Raw genomic sequence first — 13,178 nt, 5'->3', positions numbered from 1 at the left:
AAGCAGGGTGTCACCAACAAAGAAAAATTTATGACAGCTATTTCTATTATGGACGTTGATTTTAACTTTTTAAAACATCAACTCCATAAATTACTCCGTTTTTAAGCTTGTTTTTTTTTACTAAATTTTCTCAATTAAGCTGAAACTCACACGCACAACCATAAAATTATAAATCCGAATTCAAATAAAGACATCTAATTTAACAAATAATGTTAATGTTGCCGATTGAATTATACCTTGCAGATTTTTTTATTTTTTATTTTATAATTAAAATGACATATATGGAGTATATGAATTATGTGACATAAATTGCCGGCTTTATGTCAACACTAGGACGGCTGGACCTGGACGGACTTCTCTTGAGAGTCACTGTCCTAAACACTATGCATGTCCCATATCAATTAATCTTTCAACGTTTAAATTATATCTTTCTCCTCTTTGTCACAAAAAATTTCAACATTCATCATGGGAACTGAATCTCCAACAAAGGAAAAACCAATTGATTCTTCTTTAGAGCCTGAAAAGGCCACTTTTTCAGCACCTGAGCCAGAGGTAAATTAATTAAACAACATAAATTAAGCACATGTATATATATTGCTAGTTGGAAGAAAATAAATAAATACAAAAAAATCTAGTACTAGTTTTGGTTGTTGAATTTTCTTAAGAGATGAGATATTTATTTTTTTAACAGAAAGATAATAGAACGGCTGAGCAAAAAGCCATTGATGATTGGCTTCCCATAACTTCTTCAAGGAATGCAAAATGGTGGTATGCAGCTTTTCACAATGTCACTGCAATGGTTGGAGCTGGTGTCTTGAGCTTACCATCTGCCATGGCAAATCTTGGATGGTATGTATATGGAAATAATGATGAACCTAATCATGAATTAAATTCATGAATAAGGCACTGTTTTATTGAATGTTAAAGATCACTCTCAAGTCTCAACTACTACCTCCGTCCCTAATATCTTTATAAGACTCTGTTTGATCACTGTATGTACGCCAATGTACAATTTTGATCACTAATATTTTTAATTGTCTATTAGTTAAAATTATAAAAATTTAATATTTTGAAAATACTCATAAAAACAAATTGAACAAAATATTATATGCTAATATTTACATTTATATATTATTAAAAAAATACGGTCAAAACAAGGTAAATGAATAGTACATTTTTGTCAAACAAGGTCTTATAATATAATTAGGGACAGAGGTAGTATATACTAAAGATGATTTTAAATTGTGGTTGCGGTTGCGGTTGCTGCAATGTCCATTGCAGCGTGAAATAATGTTAAATTTTTACTAAAATATATAAGGTATGGTACCACCATGCCTCTATAATATTTACCTATCATATAAGGATTTGAAGTTCCACTACCTATCAATATCATAGCATAGTCTTAAATTTTATCATTAGATTTGAAGTAAATAAGGATTTGAAGTTCTACAATTTTAGTTTTCGATGAGAAGATTACAATGAACATGGTTGAAATCGTTTGATGTGGTTCCTGATGCAGCCGTACATGTGATTGACGATTACAACAAAATTACGATTACAACTTATAAACATATGTTAATATTTTCATAAACTCAAGCAAATAATCTCAATGAAACTTATGTTTATTTATGTTTCACATTGTGGAATTGCAGGGGTCCTGGTGTGGTGATTCTAATCTTATCATGGATAATCACTCTATACACCCTATGGCAAATGGTTGAGATGCATGAAATGGTCCCCGGAAAACGGTTCGACAGATACCATGAGTTGGGACAAGAAGCATTCGGAGAAAAGCTCGGACTTTGGATTGTGGTGCCGCAACAATTGATATGTGAAGTTGGTGTGGACATTGTTTACATGGTCACAGGAGGAAAATCACTGCAGAAAATTCATGATCTGGTGTGCAAAAAAAATTGCAAATCAATGAAAACTAGTTATTTCATCATGATATTTGCCTCTGTTCATTTTATTCTTGCTCATCTTCCAAACTTCAACTCTATTGCTGGTATCTCTTTGGCTGCAGCAATCATGTCTTTGAGGTATGTATCATCCTCTAATGACAATTTTACAGAAAACTTATAAAATTGTGTATACTGCTAAAAATTCAGTATATATATATATATATAGCGACTAATTTAGTGAACGAAATATTTTGAAACATCAGTCGTAAATTGGTTATTAAATGAGTTCATGACCAATATAGAAACTGATTTTCCAAAAAACATTAAACCATTGGTTGTTAATATTAGGCTAAATTGCACTTTTGACCCTCTAACTTTCATAATAGCACTTTTGACTTCCACTGATTTTAACCAAGTCAATGCATACATGGACAGTCACTCACATGCCACCTCAGCAAGTCAACGCATACATGGACAGTCACTCACATGCCACATCAGCAAGTCAACGCACACATGGACAGTGACTCACATGACATGCTGACATGGCATGTACTGTCTACGTGTGCGTTGACTTGCTCAAAATCAGTGAGAGACCAACCTTTTGCAAAATGGCTAAAGTTAGGGGCTAAAAATGCTATTATAAAAAGCCAAAATCGCAAATTTGTAAAAATTTGGGGGCCAAAAGTTCAATTTAGCCTTAATATTAAGGATTGATTTGATATTGTTTAAAACATTTTAAAAAATTTGACCTTAGTCCTAAAATTAAAATATAAAAGAAAAGTACATTGAAAAATTATTATTAATTAAAATGATACTAATAACTATTTTACGATTACTTCTGAAAGGATTCAAACTCCGTCCCATAATGTTATAAAGTCAAACTTTTAACTGAGCTATACAACTCATGAACAATTTATAGTAAAAAATGTGATTGATTTTCTATGTAGTTACTCAACTATTGCATGGGTGGCTTCATTAAAAAAAGGAGTTCAACATGATGTAGCATATGGTTACAAAGCTACAACTCCACCAGGAACAATTTTCAATTTCTTCAGTGCTTTAGGTGATGTTGCATTTGCCTATGCTGGACACAATGTTGTATTAGAGATTCAAGCAACAATCCCTTCTACACCAGAAAAACCATCAAAGGGTCCAATGTGGAGAGGAGTTTTATTAGCCTATATTGTTGTAGCTTTGTGCTATTTTCCTGTTGCTCTTATTGGATATTGGATGTTTGGAAATACAGTTGCTGATAATATTCTCACTTCTCTTAATAAACCTACATGGCTTATAGTTGCTGCTAATATGTTTGTTGTTATTCATGTCATTGGAAGTTACCAGGTATATTTATAGTGTGACATTAATTTCCATTCATTTGCATATGATTTATTAGTACAATAATGTTATAGTTGATATTTGTTTTGTTTTTTTTTGTAGTTGTATGCAATGCCGGTTTTTGACATGATCGAGACCTTGTTGGTCAAAAAATTGCGTTTCAAGCCAACCTGGTTTCTAAGATTTACTGTTCGCAATCTTTATGTTGGTAAGCAAATTTTTGAAATTGATTTTTCTATCTTCATATTAAGTCGCAAAATTATTGAATAAAGTCAATTTTTATCTTCGTCTAATGATTTAAATTTCGTGAATGTGCGCCCCCTTAAGATTTCAGGGTTTTTATTTTATTTTTAATTGTTACTATGTTTGCCTCTTAATAAAAAATATTGTGATTCAGCATTCACAATGTTTGTGGGCATTACTTTCCCCTTCTTTGGTGCTCTTCTTGGATTTTTCGGAGGATTTGCATTTGCTCCAACAACATACTTTGTAAGCCTCTAAATTTTTATTTTATTTTTTAAATTTATTTGAAGTATATGATTTCATATTATAATACTTAACATAGTATAATGTTTAACATAATGTTATTTTATATAGCTTCCTTGCATTATGTGGCTTGCTATTTACAAACCAAAGAGATTCAGTTTGTCCTGGATCACCAATTGGGTATGTTCAATTGCATCTTGTTCTTATAGTTTATTTGATAGCTTTTGAGGTTCAAAGTTGAAACATATATAGCTTATCTAATTGAATTTTGGGTACATTGTTTTCAGATCTGCATTATACTTGGCCTCCTTTTGATGATTCTATCACCAATAGGTGGATTAAGGCAAATTGTACTCAATGCTAAAAACTATGGTTTCTACCAATAGGTGGATTAAGGCAAATTATAAACCAAATAGTCATTCTATACTTTCATATATGGATACATATAATGAATGTAAATTTGATTGAGACTTGCCTTTGTCATATCTTAAATAATGTTTTCCTTCATTTTATTTTCTCTATTTTTTGTAATTAAGGGTATGTTTGGTTGGAAGAAAATGAGAGAAGGAGAGAGTGCATTTTAAATTCAAATTGTTTGTAATAGAGGGTAGTTGAATTTTAGCTCTCTATAAAACTGAAGTGATTTATAAGGAAAAAAAACCTATGCTATAAAATCATTAATAAAGGTTAATTGCTCTTCTCTCCTCGTGTTGCTCAGAATCGCGAAATTTTATCGAAAATATTTTCTAATAGTGTAAAATTCTATTATTGTCAGAATATATTTTTCGGTAATATACTTGCGTGTTTGACAGCAGAGGAGGGATGAAGAAAATTACCTTTATAAAGTGCATTGCATTGTGCTTGTTTATGTAAAATAAAAAATACACACTCTTTCTCCTTATTAACCAAAAAAAACCCAACAAACTCTAATACACTCTTTGCAAAACACTCACTAATTTGGAAAAAAAATCCCACAAAATTATCTATTTTCAAAAGCAGAATATGTAATTATACAACCAAAGTTCACCAAAATAGAGGAAAGCAATATACATTGAGAGTTTATAAAAGAAAAAGAAATCTAGATAGTATCCTTTACTTTGATGTTGCTACTTTTTGCCTTTAATAAGTAACAAGGTGTAAATGTTCCATAAGCAAATTAATATCTCTAATTCACATTAATTAGATAATAACCAATTTCTTTCATACTATTTAATCCATCTCTTGTATTTGCATACCTAACTTTGCCATTATTGTTTCTATGAGGGATGAAGCTTAAGAATAAAAGTCATAATCCTTGGCATTAAGTATGATTGACCTCAATCCTCCAATAGGTGATAAAATCATCAAGCATAGCCCAAGTGCAATGCAAACCTATAATCAATTAAACAAGATTAAACTAAGCTTTAAACAAAACCATTTAAAGAAGAATATTTAAATTGAAAACCAAAACTCAAACTTACATAGTTGCAACACCAAGATAAGCTGAATCTCCTTGGTTTGTAGATTGCAAGCCACATGATGCATGGTAGCTGAAATTTTAACAATGAAAATGAAAAATTAATTGTTGTAGTTTTATATCATAATAACTCTTATTAGTTAAAATTCACTAGTTTTGTTAGCTTACGAAGTATGTTGTTGGAGCAAAAGCAAATCCACCGAAAAATCCTAATAGACCACCGAAGAACGGGAAGGTAATAGCAATGAACATTGTGAATGCTGAAAACAAAAACAAATAAGTTATATGTCACAAGGAAATCAACCAAGTGCATGTTTATATTTGCGATGAGACATTTATTTTGACAAAAATTACACTTTATAGATTCAACAAAATCACCGTGCCTATGTGATTTTATCAAACCCATCGCACATCCAAATACATTAAAAGTTATATAACAACTTTGTTTTGAATAGAATTTTTTTACTTACCCACATATATATTTCGTACAATAAAACGTAGCATCGTGGTAGGCTTGAAATTCAACTTTTTCACCATCACAGTTTCAATCATATCAAACACCGGCATTGCGTAGATCTACATTTACAAAACATAATCAATCTTAATGAACTATAATTTTGAACCAAAAGAAAGGATTAAAAAATGAGATTAAATTTCACCTGATAACTTCCAATAACATGAATAACTACAAACATATTTGCCATTGCAATAAGCCATTTTGGTTTCTCTAATGTGACAAGGATGTTGTCCTCAACAGTGTTGCCAAACATCCAATAACCAATGAGACCAACCGGAAAATAACACAAAGCCACAACTATGTAGGCAACAATAACTCCTCTCCACATAGGACCCTTTGATGGTTTTTCTGGTGTAGAAGGAATTGTTGCTTGAATTTCTAACACCACATTGTGTCCAGCATAAGCAAAAGCTACATCACCAAGTGCATTGAAGAATCCAAACACTTTTCCTGGTGTAGTGGTAGCTTTGTAACCATAATCAACATTTTCTATAACACCTTTATGTGCAGAAGCTGCCCAAGCAATTGTAGAGTAACTGTGGGGAAAAATAAATATCAGTGTCAAATTTCATATGTAAAAATTATGTTTTCTTGAATATACTCTCTCTTATAGTATCATCTTTTAGGTTCATTTAATAACTGATGTATCTGATCCATAATATGAACCAGATACATCAGTTATTCAATGACTCTGAAAAGAAATTTTTGCTTATATTTCAGGTTCATTGAATAACTGATATATTTGGTCTATAATATACACTATATACATGAATTATTGAATGAACCTGAAAAAAGAATTTTTGCTTATATATGAGATGAGACCAGAGGGAGTATATGAGACCGGAGGGAGTACACCCTAATGAGTTGTACCTTAACGACATGATTGCGGCGGCCAAAGACACCCCAGAGATGGCGTTCAAGTTGGGGAGGTGAGACAAGACGAAGTGAACAGAGGAAAAAATCATAATGAAATATGTTAATTTGATCTTTTTGCAGTCACTGCACACAGTATCATGAAATTTCTTCAATGATTTTCCTCCAGTGACCATGTATACAATGTTAACACCAACTTCAACAATAAGTTGTTGTGGCACAACAATATACAAACCCAATTTTTCACCAAAAGCATATTGACCCAATTCATGGTATCTATCAAAACGTTTTCCTGGTACCATTTCATGCATTTCAACCATTTGCCATAGAGTGTAGAGTGTGATGAACCATGAGAGGACTAATACCGTTACCCCGGGACCCCTGAAAAATAAAATAAAATACTAGTTAGAGACGATGCATTTTTAGAGTTTTTTTTTTTTAACAGAGAAAAAAATATAAAAATTTTAGGCTAAATTACACTTTTGGCCTCTAATTTTTCCAAACTAGTAATTTTGACACCCTAACTTTTATAATAATACTTTTAGCCTGTAACTTGTGATTCACATGTCACGCCAGCATGTCTTGTTACGTGAACAATGACTCATTTTCCACATCAACATATGTGGGAAGACATGTTGACGTGACATGTAAGTCACTTGCCACGTGTACGTTGACTTGGTCAAAATGAGTGGGGGACCAACTTTTTGCAAAAAGGGCTAAAGTTAGGGAGTAAAAGTGCTATTGTGAAAGTTATGGTGCCAAAATCGCAAGTTTATAAAAGTTAGGGAGTCGGAAATGCAATTTAACCTAAATTTTATAAAAATGTAAATGGAAAACATTTTTACAAAATAAACAAATCTTATTTGCTTAAATGAATTTGAGTAATAATCATTAAAAAGTAAAAATAGGAAATGAAATTAAAAATATATATACCATCCAAGTTGAGCCATGGCATAAGGGAGACTAAGAACACCAGCTCCAACCATAGCAGTAACATTGTGAAAAGCAGAGTACCACCATTTTGCATTTCTTGAAGAACTCATTGGAAGCCAATCATCAATTGCTTTTTGCCTCTTGATTTTTTCATCATCAATAATCTGTTTTATTAACAACAATAAATAAAATAATTAGTATGCCATAAAAAAAAGAAGTAAAACTTTGCCAAATGATTTTTATTTTTTTTAATGGTTTTGTATGGGAATTTTTATGTATGAGTGGTCCTTTTTGATTTGATAGGCACCTAAAGGCAATCTCATTAAGTGGTTAATACTAAAATTTCCAATAGCTCCCAAACTTCTTGGAAAGTTCATAGAAAAGTTGTACTAGCATTATAAGTGCATGTCTTAATCCCTGACTTTTGTGCATCGCACTTGTTTGGCTAAGTACAATTTTTCCATTTTTCAGTTGTAACTTGATGATGATGGATATTTTGTTTTGTTAAGTTTTGATGTTTGAAATCATGGTGAGTATGCAAAAATTACAATTATCTATAATAATTTTTTAAAAGGTGGAGTATATAATTTCTATTAAAAATTAAAAATCACAGTGAATCACCATATTAAATATAGACTTAATAACTTAATCGAGAAATATGTTATATTTTTTAAGCAAGAGAAATGTTATTTAAACGTTCAAAATTTAATAATATATAAGTGTTTTTTTTTGTTACAAAAAAATATATAAGTGTTAATTATTGATTTGATTTTCTTTTCCTTTTAAAAGAGGTGCAACACAAGGACTTCTCAGGAGGTCACCCATCAATTATTGATTTAATTTAAAATAGAAAAAACAAATACAAAAATAAAATTGTATCTACACTATATAAAATTATATTGTTGGACAATAATTTTGTTGTCCTAATAACATTTAAGTTGCCTAACATGTACACACTCCGTGCCAAATTAAAAGAGAAAAAAATAAAATAAACTTATTAAGAAAAACTAAAGCATAATACTTTAGAGTATGTATTTTTCTTAAATTTTTTTTTGTGAAAAGACGTAAAAACAAATTTAATTGATCGTTGTTTATTGAAAAAAGAGACAAGAAAATAAATTTAATATAATTTGCATTTAATTTTATAAAAAAAGTAAAAACAATTCTTAAAAAGATAAATGTCGAATTTTTTCTCTTATAATTTAAAGACAAATTTCACAATTTTTTTTATTTGAAAAATTATTTTATTCTACTTTTTTTTTGGACAGTATTTTATTATTCTACTTTATAGGCAACTAATTTCACATGTATATATTTGCCAACCCGCCTGCTAGTCTAAAGTCTTAGACTTTTAGCTGATGCTAGTGGAAGTTGGTTCTCTAGATAATTTTCTTTAGTTTTTCTACTTTTTCTTTCCTTCTTTTGCCCACTTGTACAAAAAAGGGCGAAGACGATTTTTTAGATTTTTTTCTCTTAGAATTGTTTTTGTTAAAAACATGTGAAAGACGATTTTCTTTCAATAAAAAAACATTAATTAAGGTCTTTGCACCTCAAATATCATCATGCAAGAAAAAATAATAGATGAAATGACGAAGTACTATAAATGTAGAGTGTATTATTTTAGAAAATATAGTGGAATAGTCTATTTATTTAGAAAATATATGTAGAGTCTATTTATCCGTACTTGACCAGTGATGTGATGGGAACCAAATATTTGTAAACCAAAATAAGTAGAATATTCATATATGTATTCTGAACACTGAAGAGTCTATTTATTTTATATTCTATTTCAAATAAAAATAGACCTGTAATATTTGACTAGAAAACAAACATCCAAATTTTATTCTAACAAAAAATTAAATATCAAAATGTTAACAACTAACCTAAGGGCAATATAAAGAAAAAACAATACAAATTTTATTGTAAAAGTTGAGTATTTAATCTTTAAAAGATTAAAAATGATTATTTTTAACACAAACTTCAAGATAAAATTTTAAAATTTATTTATTTAATTTTTTTGTTCAAAAAAAGTATATTTATTCAATTTGAAACTTATATTTTTATTTTATTTCTGATATATGTATTAATTAACTTGAAGGAGTCAAGTCAAAATGAAAATATATTGTACTTTTGAGTTTTGAGGATCTTGTATGGCCACGTAAATTACACGGCACTATGACATCACTATTTATTTAATTAACACCGTTAAGTTTTGTTTACTCTTTACGTGCATTATAATACTAGTAAGTAATTAACAATTATAATAAGGTGAATTCTTTATAATAAGTAGAAGATGGCAAAGGACATTATAAAAATATATTAATTAAAAAAAAGAATTGGATAAAAATTAGTAATAGTTAACAAAGAGATTATTACAACATAATTTAATTTAATGTGGCTTTCAATATGAAGTGGACGGATTTATCTTCAGCAAATAGGGATTTATAAAACTATAGGATATAGGATTAGGAGTACTTAGGAACGAAAGCCATGTGGAACTATAATCGGTCCAATTAATGCTAAATATTTATATATTATTTTTTGTTAACATATAGTTTTGGTCAACCAAGGATTACAGAAGGGCATCACGTGCCATTGGTATATATATATATATATATATATATATATATATTTTAATGTATAAATAGAGAATCTTAAATTTGAATCTTAACTTCCAGACATATAATATAATTTGGTGAATTCTTTGATACCTACTTATAGGTATCAATATATCTCGACAAAATTTATTTGAATATAAATTAATGTAAAAATATGATATGATATTGAATTTTGTTTAGAGTGTACTGATATCCAACAATATAAATTAAATATAAAAAATATTTACAATATAATTGTCCTAATTAATTAACTTATGCAAGTATGCAATGCAACTATAGGAAAAAAGTGGTGACATAAAACTAAAGGGTGTGTATCTTTCAAGTTTCCATTTAAGGCCTATCACGGGTGTCTTGGAGTCTTTAATCTCTAAACCACTTGACATAAAACTAAAGGGTGTGTATCTTTCAACTATAGGAACAACGGATTGGGCAATGAATGGAATCAAATCTCTCACGAGTCATTCTCATGAAAAACTCTAGTATATCAACCACTTGACTTATATTTTGATGCAAAGTTATAATTAATTTTGTTAATATTTTTAATTTTCGAGTAGAAATGTGATTTTAACTCATTCTAACGTAAATATATTCAAATAAAACTATTTTACATTCAACTAATTTTTTAAGTAAAATAAATTTTACAAAATCAATTAATTCAAGACAAATTTTTGGTGTGTGTGTGTGGGGGGGGGGGGGGGGGGGGGACAGTGCGAGGTGAGTAGTTTATCTGGGGTGGATGCCTCCTAAAGAGTAACGGAGGTGTGCTAAATATGAGAAGTCCCCCTTGAATTTGATAAGAAGGAAATGAAGAACGGGATAACCGTGAGTAAAAGCTACGCATTGAAATTTTAAAAATTACAACCGAAGAATCTAAACTCATTATGGTTTGTCAATTGTCCACGGCAAAACCAAACACACACTTATAGGAGACATCATAAAAAAAATCCTCAGCAAAACAAAAGAAAAAGGACAAGGACAAGGACAAAGATTTTTTTTTTTAAAGAATGAAACAGAGTCCTATGCAAATAAAACAAACTAATTAACATGGTTATACAAACATAGAGAGGAGAAAGGGAGAGAGAGAGAGAGAGAGACTTACATCTGTGGGGGGTGCTTGAGTTCCCATAGTAAGTAATTAGTTGAGATGAAGAAGAAACTAAGACAGAGGAATGGAATGGTCTTTCTCTCCAAAGAGTGGAATTTGGGTTTGCTATTATATCACCTCTATGTATCCTACTTATATACAAAATAAATACTATACTTTATAAGTCAAAAAGTCAATATGTATGTATCACATGAAAGAGAGAGAGTGACATACCGCGTAAGAGAGAACGTCCTCAACTCATATGAAGAAATGGAATGAATGAATGATGGGAGATTTTTTTTTTCTTTCTTTCTTCTTTCTATTAGAGAACAATATGGTGGGATCAAATAGTTATGACATTATGGGCCTCTTTCTTAAAGATTTTTCTATTAAAAATATTCAATTTTAAATTATTTTTATGTGTTTGTTCCTACGTACGGTGATTCTTTATCAAAATTGATCATTAATTTTTTCTATGTAATGGATAAACAAGAAAAAAATAATATGAATTAGGATTATTATATAGTGACTAATGGTGAAAGAAATTATCAAGGTGAAATATATTTCTATACCTTTGCCAAAGTACACTACACCTAATAATTAATTTTTAAAAGTTAAGGGTCTTGCTAATTAGTGCATCTGAAGCACTAAATAAATAAACAAAAAGAAAAATTTTATATTGAAAATAATAGTAATTTCTACACTTTTAAGAGGTTGATTACACAAATTTTAAACTTTTACTTTATTTGAATTTCTTAACTAGTGCCTAGTTAGTCTACTATGTAGTCCAAAAATTAATTACATTGAACTATTCATTTATCATAAAAATTTACACCTAATAAATTAATTAGGAAACTTTTTGACATTTTATATTGTTTAATTTATGCCCAAAAATAATTAAAACTGACACTCAATATATGGAATGAAGTTAGTATGAAGAAAGTGAAATATATGCAACAGTAGTGAGAATTTGCCGTATATATGAGTCCCATAAAACTTGAGAGATTAGTCTTTACAGTTGAACGTATAGGATACCTAGTTTATGGAAGAAGAAAAAAAGTCAAATATAATTAAGTTAATTGACTTGATGGTAATGAGATTGGGTTCTATCCAGCCAACACACAACATTTGTTTGTTCCTTTAAAAAAAAACATTTGTTTTGGTAAACAAAAAATTAACATATGTTTTTTTTAAAAGAAAATGCTGAAAATGTAATTTAATAATTTAAAATTATAGTAAAAGATAGAGTACGGATGCAGATTTGCTGCAGTAATAGTACGATGCACACAAAATATTAATATATAGTAGTAATATTCCGTAAATTTTTGTAACATGCATGTGTGTGTGTCATTGCATTGACTTTGAAAGGTTAAATGAAGTATGCAACGTACAAGCAAGTGGACTTGGATTATTGAAAATTTGTCGTATTTAAGTCTTGATTAGTGGCTAAAGTTGGCTGAAATTTAAGAATAAGGATTCAAGTTATAATAATCAATTTTCAACGTATCATCAACCCCATGTTCATACTATGTGTGTGTGTGCATGTTCAAATGTTCAATTCTTAAAGTGAGCTGGAGTCTTTAATTACGGAAGTATCTTGGAATGGAAACAAGTATTATTCATTTATATCATTCGTTGTATTTCTTATAGTAGCGCCGTAAATTGGATATTCTTCACACACAACCGTAGAGTTTTCTTTTTTGTCATGTAAAATTTAAATGGATGATAAATTATCGCTAAACTTTTTAATATTGTTGTATATTCAAACTAAAAATTGAACCTAAATTTTTTATTAAGTTATAAAATATTCACGCTATCTATAGTTTAAGATTAAAATAAATAAAGTGGTGGTGTTATATGTCACTTCTATACATTCACAAGGACAAGGTTTATGATTTTCACAATGGATGTTTGAGTGTGACATAATCAAGAAAAGGAAGGAATCTCTACGCCTATTTTATCCCAAAAATAGTGC

The 13,178-nt window shown here is 29.6% G+C and overlaps 2 protein-coding genes across 2 annotated transcripts; one reads left to right on the top strand and one right to left on the bottom strand.

Annotated features, from left to right (window-relative positions):
• Positions 1-404: 404 nt before the first annotated feature.
• Positions 405-4,422, top strand: LOC123891333 (lysine histidine transporter 1-like). The gene is made up of 8 exons (XM_045941172.1): positions 405-552; positions 692-849; positions 1,653-2,039; positions 2,849-3,242; positions 3,339-3,444; positions 3,634-3,725; positions 3,834-3,902; positions 4,010-4,422. Exons 1-8 carry the CDS (start codon positions 466-468, stop codon positions 4,106-4,108), a joined length of 1,392 nt encoding a protein of 463 aa, XP_045797128.1. The 5' UTR covers positions 405-465; the 3' UTR covers positions 4,109-4,422.
• A 253-nt stretch (positions 4,423-4,675) lies between these two features.
• On the bottom strand, positions 4,676-11,542 carry LOC123891335 (lysine histidine transporter 1-like). Its single transcript, XM_045941173.1, has 9 exons — positions 11,438-11,542; positions 11,219-11,352; positions 7,502-7,665; positions 6,566-6,949; positions 5,838-6,231; positions 5,649-5,754; positions 5,347-5,438; positions 5,183-5,251; positions 4,676-5,093 (listed from the first exon to the last, which is right to left on the bottom strand). The coding sequence occupies exons 2-9, from the start codon at positions 11,243-11,245 to the stop codon at positions 4,995-4,997; spliced, it is 1,335 nt and encodes a 444-aa protein (XP_045797129.1). The 5' UTR covers positions 11,246-11,352; positions 11,438-11,542; the 3' UTR covers positions 4,676-4,994.
• Positions 11,543-13,178: the final 1,636 nt, after the last annotated feature.

Source organism: Trifolium pratense, linkage group LG6 (assembly GCF_020283565.1).
Source record: "Trifolium pratense cultivar HEN17-A07 linkage group LG6, ARS_RC_1.1, whole genome shotgun sequence".
NCBI classification, from domain to species: domain Eukaryota; kingdom Viridiplantae; phylum Streptophyta; class Magnoliopsida; order Fabales; family Fabaceae; genus Trifolium; species Trifolium pratense.
Note: the sequence above shows the minus strand (reverse complement) of the source record. Positions and strands in the feature narration are given on the sequence as shown.